Raw genomic sequence first — 20316 nt, 5'->3', positions numbered from 1 at the left:
CTTTACACAGCTGGGGGGAAGTTTTGTCACACACACACACACACACACACAGTTTCCAATTAACACGCAACAAGTTCTCAACTTTGGAAGTGTAATTTACACTTAAATTGATTTCTGTTTGCCTTACTCTATAAGTGCGATACAGTTTGTACAGCACCCCCTACCTCTGTCTTATTGTTTTGTAGGTCTGATGACAGTCATAACAGACCGAAATTAATTACATAATGTAAAGTACTGAGGTCCGCAACTGGATTAAATATGCGATGAGCGTTCAATAAGTATTGAAACCTCTTTCTTTTTCTCTGCCACTTTCCGTTGAAAAAATGCGGAATTTTTTTCTGGGACATAATGAAATATTCCCGCTTCAGCTCCCATAGTTTCATAAAGTTCCGAAAGGTGTCGGCGCTATACGTTGACTTCCAAGTGGCGTATGCAACGGAGGTACATTTCAAGCAGAGAACTGTCATTGAATTGTCTTGGTGGGAAACCAGAGCATCGCACATGTTCACAGGTGCTTGCAGAATGAACAACAGCACGGTGAGTCGTTTAGGCGAGGGGTCTCTCATCTTCGCCACACGTTCGTGCAAACCTGCCCGATCTCCCGCATTCCGGCTGGCCGCGTACAACTGTGACTCTTGCAATGTTGGAATGAACGCACACTGTCATCCGTGGTGATCGGCTGATCACAGTCAAACATCTCGCTGCTCAACTTGACAGATTAAGACGTCACAGAAGTCTGCGCACCCAAGAGGAGCTCACAAAACCGCACTGGACTGTTCTTCCTCATCCACCCTACAGCCAGGATCTCGCACCTTCCAGCTTCCATCTATTTGGCACAATGAAGGATACACCCCGCGGGATGAAGTACATGGATGAGGGGGAGGTTATAGATGTGGCACGACGTTGGCTTCGACATCGATCGGTAGAGTGGTGCATGTGGGCATACACGGTCGCCTAGAAAGGTGGCTTATGGCCGACGCATTGAACGGAGATTATATTGAAAAATAGGGCTCTGTAGCCAAAAGTATGGGGAATAACGTGGCGTCCTGAAATCGTGAATAAAACCAACCCGCACTCAGTAAAAAAAGGTGTTGCATTACTTACTGAACGCTCCTCGTAAAAATACCTTTCCTGGGTCACTGCGGATATCAATGCGTAACCTGCAAGAAATTTCGTGCGTACGCCAGAACTTACTGTGAAACATTTCAAGGTGGTGACAGTACGAAACTAGAACCTGAACCGCCAGGGTAGCCGAGAGCGCTAACGCGCTGCTTCCTGGACTGGGGTAGGCGCGTCGGCCCCGGATCGAATCCGACCGGCGGATTGCCGACGAGAGCTGCTGTGCCGGCCAGCCTGGATGTGGTTTTCCGGCGGTTTTCCACATCCTGCTAGGTGAATACCGGGATGGTCCCCACGTTCCGCCTCAGTTACACAGCTCGCATACATCTGAACACATTGACTCTATTTCATGGATTCCACTGGACACAGACAGTTGGGGTACATCATTTCCATCCTGGGGGTTCGGGGTGGCGGCAGGAAGGGCACCCTGCTTTAGCGCGGGACAAGGCGCAAGCGATAGAATAGAACAGAACAGTACGAAACTAGAACCTGGCGAAATAGGGCTGGATGAGACCCCAGAAAGTCGGCACAGTATTGGTAGGCCAATGTGGTGGCTGATGGGCAGGGACGCCAATGACTCACCATCACCAGGCACTCCGTCGATGTAGTTGTCCCGCGCCACGATGTTGATGGTGAAGGTCTCTTTGTCTTCTCGACGGAGCACCTTTCCCTCGGCTAGCCTCACACTCAGGACGCCAGTCACGCTGTCCACCGCAAAATAGAGCTGGTTGTCGTCGGTGTTCTGCATTTGGTACCTGATCGTGTTGAATTTCTCTGTGAACAGACAGGAAAATCACTAGCAGTCTCCTCCACAAAGAGATGTAGATTCGAGGAGCGAGCAGACTAACGGAATCGGTAATCCTGAATTTCTATGCTCGGTGCCTGAGCCTCAATGGAATATGATTGACAGGTTTTGCTTTTTCGCAACACTCATCTGTATGTTTGTTTTTACTCAGGTTTATTTGAGGCAGAAATTTCTGAGAATGTATGTTTGGAGCACAGCACTGCATTGTATGGAAGTAGGTCATGGACAGTGCGAACAGAGGAAAGAAGAGAATCGAAGTGTATGAGTTGCGATGCTATAGATCAAGCCTGTACAAGAGGCGGTACAAGCGTTCACACTCGCTCGCCCCTTGGGTAATGAGCGCTCGTGGTAAAATGTGGCTGTCACAGGTCATATATGTATTGCAGAGGAACTGCAAACTGTGGCCTACTATCAGCGGAATTAAAATATCTTAAGTTCGCTGTAGTTTTAAATGTAACCGTATATACAGTGATGAGCCAAAACATTATGACCACCTGCTTAACAGCTTGTTTGTTCATATGTTCAAATGTGTGTGAATTCCTAAGGTGCCAAACTGCTGAGGTCATCGTCTCTAGACTTACACACTACTTAAACTAACTTACGCTACGAACAACACACACACACCAGTGCCCGAGGGAGGACTCGAACCTCCGGCTGGAGGGGCCGGGCAAACCTTGACATGGTGCCCTAAACCGCTCGGCCACTCCGCGTGACAGCTTGTTTGTCCACCTTTGGGATGAAACAGGTCACTGATTGTCCGTATCAAGGATCCGACAGTTTGGTTCAAATGGCTCTGAGCACTATGCGACTTAACTTCTGAGGTCATCAGTCGCCTAGAACTTAGAACTAATTAAACCTAACTAACCTAAGGACATCACAAACATCCATGCCCGAGGCAGGATTCGAACCTGCGACCGTAGCGGTCACGCGGTTCCAGACTGAAGCGCCTTTAACCGCACGGCCACACCGGCCGGCTGATCCGACAGTTTGTTGGTAGGCTTGTGGAGGTATGTGGCATTAGATGTTAGGTCATGTAATTAGCGTAAATAACGGGCCGCTGGTTTTCATATGCGGTGATGGCTCCCAATAGCGGCCTACATGAGATCCATAAGATTTACATTAGGCGAATTTGGTCGCCATCACTACAATGCCCTCAAACCACTGTAGCACGGTTCTGGCTCCGAGACACGGAAAATTATACTGCTGAAAGATGGCATCGCCGTCGGGGAAGACATCAAGCATGCAGAGATGCAGGTGGTTCGCAGCTGTCCGCGTGTTCCATGCAAGCGCAGGAGAATGCCTCCCATTCATGCCATTGCTCTCACCAGCCTGCATCCGTGGCACTCTGCAAGGTTCGGGCCGCCGTTCACCTCGATGACGGCGTTTGCGGAGACGACCATCGACCTAGTGTAGCAAAAATATGATTCACCCGAAGTTCCGACACATTTCCTTTGATCGACGGTTTAATTCCGATGGTCCTGTTACCACTGCAATCCTAACTGCCGATGTCGTTAGGTCAACATGTGAATACATGGGGACAGTCTGCTGCGGAGCTCCATGTTCAACAATGTATGATGAACGGTGTGCTCCGAAACTGTGGTGTGCGTACTGTAAGACCTTCGGTACATACACCATCAGATTATTTGACTCGTCGCTCTAACAAAGTAGGCGAGTGTCAGCAATATGCCTCGTGGTCTTATCGTCGCGTGTTTATCTTCTGCCGTTAGGTCAGACGATAGAAATGCCACTTGCACGCTTAGAAGAGCAGATTGACGGTGACCAACTTTAAACAGAACTTGATTAATTTTCACACACATTTATTAAAATAATAAAAAGCATAGAAATTACTTAACTTGATTCTGGATGCTGTTTACAATTGACAATCTGAAGTTCCTTTGGTATTGGTACGTTAATCTTATTCTCACATATCTCTGATGATTGACAAAGTGTCTGTTCATTTACCTTCATGGGTATGTACAGGAATATGATAATCTTATTAGGTGCAGACTGAAACTTGAATATAGACTGGTACAGACAAATGCAGACTAATTCAAACTAATGCAGGCTAATGCAGGCTAATGCAGACTGACGAATCGGAGGTCTGCACACTCGTTATAATATCACTGCGCGAGTGTGATCCGCGAGGAGAAAAGGTCCTACGTTAGCAGCAATCTCATTGGCTGCGTTACATATTAATACACGGATCGGCTGTCTCTAAGACAGCGCCATCTCGTAGTGCGGAGATGGACAAGCGCTGCGCCTGCGCATTTGTGCTTAGCGGGGCACGCTCTATTGGGAAAGTTGTGCACACGCTGACCTGACTACGCGGAACTATGTACACAACAGAAAAATTCGTGCCTGCACCAGCATTGTGCTCTTTTGACAGAGAAGCTACAGATCATCTATCCTACTTTACAAAGAAGACAAACCTCCGACCCCTACGCTCTGTGAAGAGTTGTGGACTTCCAACCATTTAGCGCTTAGTGGTAGTTTCACTGTTCTTCCACCTCTTTCCGTACATCCTCACAACAGTAGCAAAAAATGCCTCTAAGCACTATGCGACTTCGAGCACTATGCGACTTCGAGCACTATGCGACTTAACTTCTCAGGTCATCAGTCACTTAGAACTTAGAACTAATTAAACCTAACTAACCTAAGGACATCACACACTTCCATGCCCGATGCAGGAATCGAACCTGCGACCGTAGCGGTCGCTCGGCCAGACTGTAGCACCTAGAACCGCACGGCCACTCCGGCTGGCGACAGTAGCACGTAAACGCTGTAACAGCCTCACCGCTTTCGAGATATTCGTTCACAGGCTCTGCATAATAATAATCTGGCCTTTGTCAAAGTCGCTTATATCAACGGATTTCCACATTTGCAGCCCATATCTTCGACAGGGTGATGCCTCCACTGTGTCTGCTCCGCTTACATACATTTGTTACCGCACCACGTGTCAACAATGCCACCAGGTGGCATCCATCTTCGCGTTGGGCACTGGTCATAATTTTTGGGCTGATCAGTGTACTTAATGGTTCAGTGCAGAAACTGGAGAGTAGCTCTTTTAAAATTGATGAAAAGCAGCATCATGGCCGGGTTAGGAACTTCATTGCGAAGGCCAGACATATCAGTATCATATCAGTGGTGTTTGTTCTTCCGAACATGTCTGAAAGAACAGCCACCATTTTGATCCTGCAGATACTGTGGCACCAGATATACAATTAGGCGATGGTGGCCGACGACCCCTTCAGTGCAGATGCACACCAAACTCGAACTCTTACGGGCATTGGCGAGATGCCGCGAGTGACGAGCCTAATGGGCGGGGGTTTGTATAGTACACGTTGAGAAGTTGGGTTTGGCAGGAGGAGTGCTAAGGCAGTCCACGTCATTGTGGAGACCACTGCGTCTCGTGGCGTAGTTGTCAATGCATTTGCCAGCAAGCAGGAGATCTGGGTCGAATCTCGGTCTGGCATAAATTTTCACCTTGTCCCATTGATATAAATCAGTGCCCATTGATAGCCAATGTCTTTCGTTTCTTTGTGTCTTGATTTATAGTGGCCGCAAGTTCAACATATACCGGGTGGTCCATTGACAATTGACCGGGCCAAATATCTCACGAAATAAGCATCAAACGAAAACACTACAAACAACGAAACTCGTCCAGCTTGAAGTGGGAAATCAGAAAGCGCTATGGTTGGCCCGCTAGATGGCGCTGCCATAGGTCAAACGGATATCAACTGCGTTTTTTTAAAAATAGGAACCCACATTTTTTATTACATATTCGTGTAGTACGTACGGAAATATGGATGTTTTAGTTGGACCACTTTTTTGGCTTTGTGATAGATGGCGCTGTAATAGTCACAAACATATAAGTACGAGGTATCACGTAACATTCCGCCAGTGCGGACGGTATTTGCTTCGTGTTACATTACCCGTGTTAAAAAGGACAGTTTACCTATTGTGGAAAAGGTCGATATCGTGTTGATGTATGGCTATTGTGATCAAAATGCCCAACGGGCGTGTGCTATGTATGCTGCTCGGATTCCTGGACGACATCATCCAAGTGTCAGGACCGTTCGCCGGATAGTTACGTTATTTAAGGAAACAGGAAGTGTTCAGCCACATGTGAAACGTCAACTATGACCTGCAACAAATGATGATGCCCAAGTAGGTGTTTTAGCCGCTGTCGGGGCTAATCCGCACATCAGTAACAGACAAATTGCGCGAGAATCGGGAATCTGAAAAACGTCGGTGTCGAGAATGCTGCATCAACATCGATTGCACCCGTACCATATTTCTATGCACCAGGAATTGCATGGCGACGACTTTGAACGTTGTGTACAGTTCTGCCACGGGGCACAAGAGAAATTATGGGACGATTTCTATTTAGCGGCTAAGCATCACTCACCAGCGGTAAAGTAAACCGGCATAATATACACTATTGGGCAACGGAAAACCCACAATGGTTGCGACAAGTGGAACATCAGCGACCTTGGCGGGTTAATGTATGGTGCGGCGTTATGGAAGGAAGGATAATTGGCCCCCATTTTATCGATGGCAATATAAATGGTGCAGTGTATGCTGATTTCCTACGTAATGTTCTACCGATGTTACTACAAGATGTTTCACTGCATGACTGAATGGTGATGTACTTCCAACATGATGGATGTCCGGCACATAACTCGCGTGCGGTTGAAGCGGTATTGAATAGCATATTTCATGACAGATGGATTAGTCGTCGAAGCATCATACCATGGCCCGCACGTTCACCGGGTCTTACATCCCCGGATTTCTTTCTGTGGGGAAAGTTGAAGAATATTTGCTCTATCGTGATCCTCCGAAAACGCCTGACAACATGCGTCAGCGCATTGTCAATGGATGTGCAAACATTACGCAAGGCGAACTATTCGCTGTTAAGAGGAATGTCGTTACACGTATTGCCAAATGCATTGAGGTCGACGGACATCATTTTGAGCATTTATTGCATTAATCTGGTATTTACAGGTAATCACGCTGTAACAACATGCATTCTCAGAAATGATAAGTTCACAAAGGTACATGTATCACATTGGAACAACTTTATTGCATTAATCTAGTATTTACAGGTAATCACGCTGTAACAACATGCATTCTCAGAAATGATAAGTTCACAAAGGTACATGTATCACATTGGAACAACCGAAATAAAGTGTTCAAACGTACCTACGTTCTTATATTTTAACAAAGTTCAGTCTTGATCACAACACTTATGTCTCAATAACATAGGTGACTGGTTTCGGTTATATTTAATAGGGAATCCAAAATATATGAAGTTGACATATATGGGAAACATATCAGATAGAATTACTAATTTATTCAAAAATTCTGGAATAACAATAGCATTCACAACTCACAATACTTTACAACAAAAATTAAGACATAACATAAGTAAAGATAATGAAAAATTTACCAGATCAGGAGTGTATATGATCCAATGTAGAGACTGTGAGAAAATATATATCGGCCAAACAGGCCGAAATTTTGCAGAAAGGTAAAAAGAACAAACGTTGGGTACCTCACGAACAAAATCTGTATTCGGCCATCAAAAAACATTTAATAATCATGCTGAGGGGACAGTAGAGCAAAATCTACAAGTTCTTCATTATGCAAATAAAGGCTTACCCGAGATATATGCTCATTTGAAAACCAAATCATCAATGTTGCTCAATGAACAATTAGATTTTCGCGAAAAATATTTTTACGACCTTTCTGACGAAATTTTATAATGAAGATGCACCTACTCTTTTGTTTTAAAATATAAGATTAGTTATACCCATGGCAAAAGCTATGTATGAAAAATATGCTATACAACACATAAAATTTTTATTAAATTGAAATTGATTATTGTAAAAACTATTAGATCGATGAGTTCTAAATGTTTAATCAGCGGTCTCATCTGTTATTCAGACATACATAATGCGGAACGCACTCTTGGCCGCTACCTACTGTTATAAAGAACGTTATTATGGAAGCTACAGTTAAAGTAAGACGATTCTGCAACATCAATCAAAGACGCAGTTGTGATGTAGGCGACACGGTGTAATCGATATATACCACAACTCCAAGGACTTTTACATCTTTGATGCAAGTGACAATGTAATAGTATTAAGGTTGCCCATAGAGGGCACAGCTATTACACATCGTAATTTACCGTTTTTATCTAAAATATAAATAAGTTTTACACATACTAACTATCTATTAATCAGACATTTTAAATGAATCAATTTTATGTTATTAGTGTATTTCGTATTTTTATACTTTGACAATAGCGTCATATTATGAACGCTGATTGGCAGTTGTGAAGTAGTGTGGGAGGAAATAGGCAGAGCCTCTGCATATTTAAGCTCACGCTCAGCACTCATAACCATCATTTTACTTCTTAGCAGCTGAGTAGAGCTCCGCCTACCATCCTCCAAGGAAGCCATGGGTATAATAAGTTTTATTTTATCTTGTTAAAATTTTGTCGTCATTAGACACTTTTCACTTTATTTTAAGATTGGTTTCTAGTCATTTCTAAAATTAATTCATAGGTCTGAAGATGGTTATATAAATATAACCGAAACCGCTCACCTATGTTATTGAGACATAGGTGTTGTGATCAAGACTGAAGTTCAGTTAAAATATAATAATTTATTGGTCACTGTATTCCAAAAATGTTTACCAAAATACCTACGTTCTGTATTTTAATTTATAAAACCTACCTTTACCAACTGTTCGTCTAAAATTGTGAGCCATATGTTTGTTACTTTTACAGCACCATCTATCACAAAGCGAAAAAAAAACATTCATATTTCTTTATGTACTACACGAATATGCAATAAAAATGGGGGTTCCTATTTTGAAAAACGCAGTTGATATCCGTTTGACCTACGACAGCACCGTCTTGCGGGCCAACCATAGCGCCATCTGGTTTCCCCCTTCAAGCTAGACAAGTTTCGTTCTTTGTAGTTTTTTCGTTTGACGCTTATTTCATGAGATATTTGGCCCGGTCGCGATCAATGGACCACCTAGTATAATTAAGGCCATGACGGCCAATGATCCCTTCTGTGCAGATGCACACCAAGCTCGAACTCGTACTGGAATGCCACGAGTAGTGATGCTAATGTGCAGGGGCACTACGCCAGTAGTGTACAGTATCATTTGAGAATTTAAGTCTGACAGGAGGCGTGCTAAGGTAGTTCGTATCGTTGTGGAGAGCACTGTGTCGAGCACTAATTTTCAACTTGCCCCACTTATATAAATCAGTGTCCACTGGCAGCTAATGTCTTTAATTCATCTATGTCTTGACACCAGTATCAGTTTATGATACCTCCGTGCTGGAACCCCAGGTACAATTAAAACTTATAGGCACTCTGGCAGGCAGTTGAATGATAAGTTTCACAATAAAAATAAGTCCTATGGACTCGTATAAAAATTTTCTGTAACATAAATTTTCACAGCTTCATAAGTTTGCAGCCATGATTATGTCGATGCTGGGACCGACGTGTTTTTGTGAGCGAGCTTTTACCGCAATGAACGGAAAGAAATCTACCCAAAGAAGCTCTCTGTCAGACATCCCTATATAAGCATCTCTTCGAATCAACAGTACTGCATATACTACGTAGCGGGCACAGAAGCATATAAGAAAAATAGCAATGAGCACGAGGAATGAACTGAACGAGGTTGCACCGTTGTAAACAAACTGGCCTTGTATTTAGGAAAAAGACGATCCTAACATCCATCTAGGACACCTGAATGAACTTAAGCAAATAACGATTTGGTTCATAATTCATTTGTAGCCATTAAAATTGAAGCATGTGAAGATGGCATGCAAGAAAGCAACGGAACAAAGTAGGTACGAGTAGTGCCTTCTACATGCTGCACGTAAGAAATGATTATGCAGTAGTTTCTTCATTGACAAATCACATTCGAACGTTGGTTGTTTATGACAGCGTATTGTGCCTCGTGTCGTGTTGGAAAAATGTGTACCAGCACGTGTAGGGATTCGACAGCGGCAGGTTTGTGACATATTGCGACTGTAGTTTCTAGTCCTGCGGTACTGCAGCTCAAGTTGGCCAGAACAGCAGGATTATCATGCAAATATGAAATACAATATTTCAGAAAGGCCACATTCAACACTATTCAGGATCTTAGCGGCCCAGTGCGACTGGAAAACCGTGGCCTGGCCAGATGAGTCCCGATTTCAGTTAGATGATGGTAGGGTTGCGTTTGCAAGCTGGTGGTTGCTCCACAACACTGTGGGCTGAGTGTACATGGAATGGACTGGGTCCTCTGGTCCAACTGAATCCATCGTTGACAGGAAATTTTTATGTTCGGCTTCTTTGAGTGCAATCGGCCATTCATGAACTTCATATTCCCAAAAAAATTTTACAGATGACAAGAGAATGCGCCATGTCATAGGGCCACAACTGTTTGCGATTGGTCTGAAGAACATTCTGGACTTTTCGAGCGAATGATGACATGAATCCCATCGAACCTTTATGGGACATAATCGAGGGCGTCTCTAATGACCTCGACGTCGGCGGGACGTTAAACTCAGTCTTCCCTCCTTCATCGTCGAGAGGTCAGTTCGTGCACAAAATCCTGCACTGGCAACACTTTCGCAATTATGGATGGCTGTGGAGGCAGTATAGGTCAGTATTCCTGCATGGGACTTCCAACGACTTGTTGAGTCCATGCCAAGTCGAGTTGCTCCACTACGCCAGGGAAAAGGATGTCCGACACGATATTAGGAGACATCCCGCGACTTCTGACACTTCAGCGTAAAACTGAAGAAACTTGTTGCGTATATAGTTCCGCGTAGTCACCGCGTACACGACTTTCCCATTAGAGCGCGCCCCGCTAAGCACAACAGCGCAGGGGCACCACTCGTCCGTCTCCGCACTACGAGACGGCGCTGCCATAGAGTCGGACCAAATTCTGCTTCCGCCGATCCGCGTATTAATAGTAACACAGCCAATGAGATTGCTGCTAACGTAGAATCTTTTCTCCTCGCGGATCACACTCGCGCAGTGATACATGAATGCGCGAAGTATTATAACGAGTGTACAGACCTCCGATTAGTCAGTCTACATTTGTCTGCACCAGTCTGTACCAGTCTGCATTTGTGTGCAACAGTCTGTACGAGTTCTACATTTTTATGTATCAGTCTATAGTCAAGTTTCAGTCTGCGCCCAATAAGATTACCATATTCCTGTACATAGCGAAGATAAATGTATAGACACTTTTGTCAAGTATCAGAGATATATGTGAGGATAAGATTAACGTACCAATACCAAAGGAACTTCAGATTGTCAATCGTAAATAGCATCCAGAACCAAGTTAAGTAATTTTTATGCTTGTTATTATTTTAATAAATGTGTGTGAAAATTAATCAAGTTCTGTTTAAAGTTGGTCACCGTCAATCTGCTACTCTAAGCGTGCAAGTGGCATTTCTATCGTCTGACCAAACGGCAGAAGATAAACACGCCACGATAAGATCATGAGACGTATTGCTGCCACTCGCCTACTTCGTTAGAGCGACAAGTCAAATAATCTGATGGTGTGTGTACTGAAGGTCTTACAGTACGCACACCACAAAACTGTAATAATGCAGGAAATTGAAATGGGACCTGGATAAGTTGAAAGAACCAGAGGTTGTTACAGTTTTAGAGGGAGAATTAGATAAATATTGACAAACACAGGGGATAGGAATACAGTAGATGACGAATGGGTAGCTTTGAGAGATGAAATGGTGAAGACAGAAGAGGATCAAAAAGGTAAAAAGATAAGGCCTGTTAGAAATCCTTGGATGACACAGGAGATACTGAATTTCATTGAAGAAAGGAGAAAATATAAAAATGCAGCAAATGAAGCAAGCGAAGGGGAATTCAACCGTCTAAAAAAATTAGACTGACAGGAAGTTCGAAATGGCTAAGTAGGACTAGATAGAAGACAAACGTAAAGATATCATTAGGGGAAAGATAGACACAGCCTAAAGGGAAATTAAATAGGCCTTTGGAGAAAGGAGAAGCAGCTGTATGAATATCAAGAGCTCAGATGGAAAGCTAATCCTAAGCAAAGAAGGGAAAGCTGAGAGGTGGATGGAGCATACGGAGGCAGACGAATGTGAAGGCAGCGTAATAGAAATGGAAGAGGGCGGAGATTCAGATGAGGCCCTAGACGGTCGATGGAGGGAGCTGGTACCATATCTGCACACACAGATCACCTAATTTCAGCAAATTCCTAGGAGGGGCGGGGGGTTGGTGGGGGGGAAATGAGCTGTGACGTCATTTTCAATCACATCTCAGACACGTTCGATCGAGTTCAGATCTGGCGAAATAAGGTGCCAGCATATCAATTGGAACATGCCACTGAGTTCCTAGAAGTGCACCATCACACTCCTGGCTTGTTATATGGCGCATTATGTTGTTGAAATACGCCTCTGCCGTCGGAAAACATGATTGTCAGGAAGGGGTCGTGTACGTGGTCTACAACCAGTGTACGATACTTGGCCGTCATGGTGCCACGCATGAGCTCCAGTAGATCCATCGACACCCACGTGAATGTTCCCTAGAGCCTAATGGAGCCGTCGCCAGCTTGTCTTCGTCCCGCAGTACAGGTGTCAAGGAGCCGTTTCCCTGGAAGACGACGGATTCGTGCCCCCTTATTGGCACGATGAAGAAAGTGTCGGGATTCACCAGACCATGCAATACTCTACCACTGCGCCATCGTCCAGTGCCGATGGTCATGTGCCCATTTTAGCCCTATTTGCCGATGTTGTGGTGTTAACATTGGCGCATGCACGGGTCTTCGGCTGCGGAAGCCCATCGTTAGGAGTGTTTGGTGCACGGTGTGTCCAGACACACTTGTACTCTGCCCAACATTAAAGTCTGATATTAGTTCCACCACAGTTCGCCGCTTGTCCTGTTTTATCAATCTGCTCAACCTAAGACGTCCAACGCTGTAATGAGGGGTGACCTCCAAACCCCAAGACATGTGGACGTGGTTTCATCTTGGTTTTAGCTACATGTGGGAGGCAATCGCCACAGCTCTCCTCAAACACCCGACTACCCGTGTAGTTTCCTAAATGCTCGTGCCGAGCCTCCGATCATCCCTATCTTCTCTCGGTCAAACTCAGATAGCTAGCGCGCCCTCCCCATTCCATTCTCGGACAACATTCTCACTGATAATTACATGTACCGTATGTGTGTGTCTGACTAGTAGTCGATTCTTGCCGGGTGTCACTGCTATCGCCTGGACGGGGGTGTATCGATAGTAGGTAAGTGGTCGTAATGTTCTGGCTGATCAGTGTACGTTTATAGCACTTGTAGACATAGAGAAAACTTCTGACAACGTTGACTGGAATACTCTCTTTGCAATTCTGAAGGTAGCAGCGGTAAAATACAGGGAGCGAAAGACCATTTGCAAAAATCAGACGGCAATTAGAAGAGTCGATGGGCTCGAAAGGGAAGCAGTGGCTGAGAAGGGAGTGAGACAGGTTTGCTGCCTATCCCCGATATTGTTTAGTCTGTGCATGGAGCAAGCAGCGAAAGAAAAAAAAGAAAAATTTGGAGTAGGAATTAAAGTTCAGGTAAAAAAATGAATTCCTAAGGGACCAAACTGTTGAGGTGATCGGTCCATAGACTTATACACTACTTAAACTCTTATACACTACTTAAACTAGCTTATGCTAAGAACAACACACACACCCATGCCCGAGGGAGGACTCGAACCTCCGGCTGGAGGAGCTCCGCAGTCCGTGACTTGGCGCCTCTAGCCCCGCGGCCACTCCGCGCGGGCCGGCCGTGTGGCCGAGCGGTTCTAGGCGCTTCAGTCCGGAACCGCGCTGCTATTACGGTCGCAGGTTCGAGTCCTGCCTCGGGCATGGATGTGTGTGATGTCCTTAGATTAGTTAGGTTTAAGTAGTTCTAAGTCTAGGGGACTGATGACCTCAGATGTTGAGCCCCATAGTGCTTAGAGCCATTTGAACCACTCCGCGCGGCATCTGGTAGAAGAAACAAAAATTTTGAGGTCTTCCGATGCCATTGTAATTCCGTCGAAGACAGCAAAGGAGTTCGAAGAGCAATTGAATGGAATGTGGAGAGTGTCTTGAAAGGAGGTATAAGATGAACATCAACGAAAGCAAAACTAGGATACTGAAATGTTATCGAATTACATCAAGTGATGCTTAGGAACTAGGTTAGGAAACGAGACACTTAAAGTAGTAGATGAGTTTTGCTATTTTGGCAGCAAAATATCTGTCCATGCCCGAAGTAGAGAGGATGTAAAATGTAGACCGGCGATGGCAAGAAAAGCGTTTGTGAAGAAAAAAACATTTGTTCACGTAGAATATAGATTTAAGTGTTAGAAAGTCTTTCCTGAATGTATTTTTACGGAATGCAGCAGGAATGGAAGTGAAACTGGATGATACACAGTTTAAATAAAAAGAGAATAAAAGCTTTAGAAATGTGGTGCTACAGAAGAACGTTGAAGATTAGATAGGTAGATCCCGTGAGTAATGAGCAGGTACTGAGCAGAATTGGGGAGACAAGAAATTTGTGGCACAACTCGACCACAGGAAGGAATCAGTTGATATTTGGTCAGTTGTTAATTTGGGGGAGGGGACCAAACAGCGAAGTCATCAGTCTCACCGGGAAGGAAGTTGGTTGTCTCCTTTCAAAAGAACTATCCTGGCATTTGCGTGAAGCGATTTAGGGAAATCAGAGAGAACCCAAATCAGGATGGCCGGTCTCGGGTCTGAACCGTCGCTCTCGCGAATGCGAATCCAGTGTGCTAACCACTGCGCCAATTCGCTCGGTCACCAATTTAGTGTTGGAGGGAAGTGTGGACAATAAAAATCGCAGAGGGAGAGCAAGAGATGGATACAGTATGCAGATTCAAAAGGATGTAGGTTGCAGTAGTTCACTCGGAGATGAAGAAGCTTGCACAGGGTAGAGTAGCTTGGAGAGCTCCATCAAACAAGTCTTCGGACTAAAGACCATAACACATAATGTTCTAGAATTATTCTCTCAGTACACAAAAAATGGTTCAAATGGCTCTGAGCACTATGGGACTTAACATCGGAGTTCATGAGTCCCCTAGAACTTAGAACTACTTAAACCTAACTAACCTAAGGATATCACACACATCCATGCCCGAGGCAGGATTCGAGCCTGCGACCGTAGCGGTTGCGCGGTTCCAGACTGAAGCGCCTAGAACCGCTCGGCCACACCGGCCGGCAGTACACAACAAATACTGGTAATTTGTGCATTGTTATTCAGAAGAAACTGTAACATGGTTGCAACAGAATGATCTTAGTTGTAACTACAACATTTATTATGCAGTATGTCTTAGAATACTGTCATAGTACACTGATATACATCAATATATTAAGAATACACTAAATAAACCAAGTCAGCAGCTCGTGGTCTCGCGGGAGCGTTCTCGGTTCCCGAGCCCGGAGTCCCGGGTTCGATTCCCGGCGGGGTCAAGGATTTTCTCTGCCTCGAGATGACTGGATGTTGTGTGTCTTTCATCATCATTTCATCCTCATTTACTCGCAAGTCGACGTAGTGGCGTTAAGAACTTGTGGAGCGGCGGCCTAACCGCCCCGCGAGGGGTCTCCCGGCCACCAAAGCCATACACTCATTATCATTCATTACTGGACCCTGAGTTACTTTCTCTGTATAGTGCCTGTATCTCATAACTGTCCCTATAAAGCAGGGTAGAGGTGTTTTACGGGTTGAATCAGTTTCCTTTGAAGCCAGTACATTATTATTATTTCAGATCAAACGTCCTTCGTGGTTCAACAGCGACAATTGTGCACTACTGTAGCGAGTATATGATACTTTGCAATACACAACCCATACATTGTCCACACATAATACCAAACACAACCATTCAGCTGCAGAGGCCGTAGTGTCATACAGTAGTCGTGTTAACCAGAGTTGTCAGTACATCTTCATAATACTCTACATACCTGCACGAGATTTAGTTACTTTATTTAATTCTTAATGACTTCATTTTCCTACATTTCATTAGACAGTGAGAAAGATTCGTGAGCTTTGTTGTCGAAGCTGAGCTTCACAAGTTCGTCAGTGAAATAAAATGAAAATAGGGTCGTGTGGCATTGATGGCCGGGAGACCCTATCCGGGGAAGTTCGGCCGCCGGGTTGCAAGTCTTATATCATGTGACGGCACATTGGGCGACTTGCGTTTCGGCGATGATGAGATGATGACGTGGGCAACACAACTCCCAGTCCACGACCGAAGAAAATATCCAACCCGCTGCATTGCAGCACTCAGCTAAGCAGGAGGACTCGCAAGTGAAATTATAGGTGGTCTTGACATGTTGATTGTACGGGTTACATCTGTATTTCGAATAGCCCGTCGGACTAAATGCTACGTATGACTAATGCTCCAATTCTGTTCCTCGAGATTCCAGGATAAGGGTCCTTCCAGAAATGAATTAAAATATTGTTGGCTCCCCGTGGCGTTACCACCTGCCGAAAGAGACCTGTTTTGTACGAGTATGTACACCCTTCGAAACCCCACGGATAGCAGAGAGCGTTGCCGGAACGGTAGCTCAGCGTGTTCGGTCAGAGAGCTGGTTGGTCTCTGTAAAAAAAAACTGAGTGAAAGGATCAACAATGAACTTCAACAGCTGTCATGTTGCCTCCGCTACAAAAAAGGAAAAAAAAGAAAAAAAGAGCGGCAACACGCTGCTTCCGGAAACTGGGAAGGTAGCCTGAACCGGGTCGAATCCGTCTCCCAGACTGACAACTAGCGCTGGTGAGTGAACCGACGAGACTGGAAGTGATTTTTAGGCGGTTTCCCTCATACTACTAGATGTGGTACCCACAGCCCGCCTCAGAGGCACGCTACACAAACATTTAGAAAACGTTCGCACTCTTGCACTTAGGATACATTCCAGATGCAAGGACGGGGTACACAGAGTCCCTCCTGGGGGATGAATAAGAGACGGACGACCCTTGATGTTTAGTCTCTTCGAACGCATAATAATAATAATAATAATACTAAACAGCAGCAGTATACCCTTAAGCCGTCGGCACACGGACCGTGCTGTCGAACGTTAACGTTGAGCGTGCCAAGTTCAACGTGCTGCTGAACGCTCAGGAACGATGCGACTTGTGCATACGGTAAGTGGGCCCCAACGTGGTATACGCGATCGCGATGCACTCCAGAGGCAGTTGAGAGATGTTTCTAGTTCGTATATCACACTGTTTACTCAACGGGCTCGCGTAAAATTCCCACGTTAGCTATTTTGAAACGAAATGGAGGAAATATGCGTTTCAAAATAGCTAACGTGGGAATTTTACGCGAGCCCGTTGAGTAAACAGTGTGATATACGAACTAGAAACATCTCTCAACTGCCTCTGGAGTGCATCGCGATCGCGTATACCACGTTGGGGCCCACTTACCCTATGCACAAGTCGCATCGTTCCTGAGCGTTCAGCAGCACGTTGAACTTGGCACGCTCAACGTTAACGTTCGACAGCACGGTCCGTGTGCCGACGGCTTAAGGGTATACTGCTGCTGTTTAGTATTATTATTATTATTATTATTATTATTATTATTATTATGCGTTCGAAGAGACTAAACATCAAGGGTCGTCCGTCTCTTATTCATCCCCCAGGAGGGAATCTGTGTACCCCGTCCTTGCATCTGGAATGTATCCCTTTTCAGTAGTTGCAAGGGCAACAGTCTGGATGATTGACTGATCTGGCCTTGTAACGATAACCAAAACGGCCTTGCTGTGCTGGTACTGCGAACGGCTGAAAGCAACGGGAAACTACAGCCGTAATTTTTCCCGAGGGCATGCAGCTTTACTGTATGATTACATGATGATGGCGTCCTCTTGGGTAAAATATTCCGGAGGTAAAATAGTCCCCCATTCGGATCTCCGGGCGGGGACTACTCAAGAGGATGTCGTTATCAGGAGAAAGAAAACTGGCGTTCTACGGATCGGAGCGTGGAATGTCAGATCCCTTAATCGGGCAGGTAGGTTAGAAAATTTAAAAAGGGAAATGGATAGGTTGAAGTTAGATATAGTGGGAATTAGTGAAGTTCGGTGGCAGGAGGAACAAGACTTTTGGTCAGGTGACTACAGGGTTATAAACACAAAGTCAAATAGGGGTAATGCAGGAGTAGGTTTAATAATGAATAGGAAAATAGGAATGCGGGTAAGCTACTACAAACAGCATAGTGAACGCATTATTGTGGCCAAGATTGATACGAAGCCCACACCTACTACAGTAGTACAAGTTTATATGACAACTAGCTCTGCAGATGACGAAGACATTGAAGAAATGTATGATGAAATAAAAGAAATTATTCAGATTGTGAAGGGAGACGAAAATTTAATAATCATGGGTGACTGGAATTCGAGTGTAGGAAAAGGGAGAGAAGGAAACATAGTAGGTGAATATGGATTGGGGGACAGAAATGAAAGAGGAAGCCGCCTGGTAGAATTTTGCACAGAGCACAACATCATCATAACTAACACTTGGTTTAAGAATCATGAAAGAAGGTTGTATACATGGAAGAACCCTGGAGATACTAAAAGGTATCAGATAGATTATATAATGGTAAGACAGAGATTTAGGAACCAGGTTTTAAATTGTAAGACATTTCCAGGGGCAGATGTGGACTCAGACCACAATCTATTGGTTATGACCTGTAGATTAAAACTGAAGAAACTGCAAAAAGGTGGGAATTTAAGGAGATGGGACCTGGATAAACTAAAAGAACCAGAGGTTGTACAGAGATTCAGGGAGAGCATAAGGGAGCAATTGACAGGAATTGGGGAAATAAATACAGTAGAAGAAGAATGGGTAGCTTTGAGGGATGAAGTAGTGAAGGCAGCAGAGGATCAAGTAGGTAAAAAGACGAGGGCTAGTAGAAATCCTTGGGTAACAGAAGAAATATTGAATTTAATTGATGAAAGGAGAAAATATAAAAATGCAGTAATTGAAACAGGCAAAAAGGAATACAAACGTCTCAAAAATGAGATCGACAGGAAGCGCAAAATGGCTAAGCAGGGATGGCTAGAGGACAAATGTAAGGATGTAGAGGCTTATCTCACTAGGGGTAAGATAGATACTGCCTACAGGAAAATTAAAGAGTCATTTGGAGATAAGAGAACCACTTGTATGAATATCAAGAGCTCAGATGGAAACCCAGTTCTAAGCAAAGAAGGAAAGGCAGAAAGGTGGAAGGAGTATATAGAGGGTCTATACAAGGGCGATGTAATTGAGGACAATATTATGGAAATGGAAGAGGATGTAGATGAAGATGAAATGGGAGATACGATACTGCGTGAAGAGTTTGACAGAGCACTAAAAGACCTGAGTCGAAACAAGGCCCCGGGAGTAGACAACATTCCATTGGAACTACTGACAGTCCTGGGAGAGCCAGTCCTGACAAAACTCTACCATCTGGTGAGCAGGATGTATGAAACAGGCGAAATACCCTCAGACTTCGAGAAGAATATAATAATTCCAATCCCAAAGAAAGCAGGTGTTGACAGATGTGAAAATTACCGAACTATCAGCTTAATAAGTCACAGCTGCAAAATACTAACACGAATTCTTTACGGACGAATGGAAAAACTAGTAGAAGCCAACCTCGGGGAAGATCAGTTTGGATTCCGTAGAAACACTGGAACACGTGAGGCAATACTGACCTTACGACTTATCTTAGAAGAAAGATTGAGGAAAGGCAAGCCTACGTTTCTGGCATTTGTGGACTTAGAGAAGGCTTTTGACAATGTTGACTGGAATACTCTCTTTCAAATTCTAAAGGTGGCAGGGGTAAAATACAGGGAGCGAACGGCTATTTACAATTTATACAGAAACCAGATGGCAGTTATAAGAGTCGAGGGACATGAAAGGGAAGCAGTGGTTGGGAAGGGAGTAAGACAGGGTTGTAGCCTCTCCCCGATGTTGTTCAATCTGTATATTGAGCAAGCAGTAAAGGAAACAAAAGAAAAATTCGGAGTAGGTATTAAAATTCATGGAGAAGAAATAAAAACTTTGAGGTTCGCCGATGACATTGTAATTCTGTCAGAGACAGGAAAGGACTTGGAAGAGCAGTTGAATGGAATGGACAGTGTCTTGAAAGGAGGATATAAGATGAACATCAACAAAAGCAAAACAAGGATAATGGAATGTAGTCTAATTAAGTCGGGTGATGCTGAGGGAATTAGATTAGGAAATGAGGCACTTAAAGTAGTAAAGGAGTTTTGCTATTTGGGGAGCAAAATAACTGATGATGGTCGAAGTAGAGAGGATATAAAATGTAGGCTGGCAATGGCAAGGAAAGCGTTTCTGAAGAAGAGAAATTTGTTAACA

At 44.4% G+C, this 20316-nt stretch overlaps 1 protein-coding gene across 1 annotated transcript in view; it reads right to left on the bottom strand.

Moving 5' to 3' along the window:
* Window positions 1-20316, bottom strand: part of LOC126416943 (cadherin-23-like) — a 597779-nt gene that overhangs the window by 197260 nt on the left and 380203 nt on the right. Inside the window, exon 18 of the mRNA XM_050084822.1 lies at window positions 1702-1893. Coding sequence (XP_049940779.1) covers window positions 1702-1893 — 192 coding nt within the window. The remainder of the gene's footprint in view (window positions 1-1701; window positions 1894-20316) is intronic.

The sequence above is a fragment of the Schistocerca serialis genome, chromosome 8, assembly GCF_023864345.2.
Source record: "Schistocerca serialis cubense isolate TAMUIC-IGC-003099 chromosome 8, iqSchSeri2.2, whole genome shotgun sequence".
NCBI lineage: Eukaryota > Metazoa > Arthropoda > Insecta > Orthoptera > Acrididae > Schistocerca > Schistocerca serialis.
This window is presented reverse-complemented; position numbering and strand designations above follow the sequence as displayed.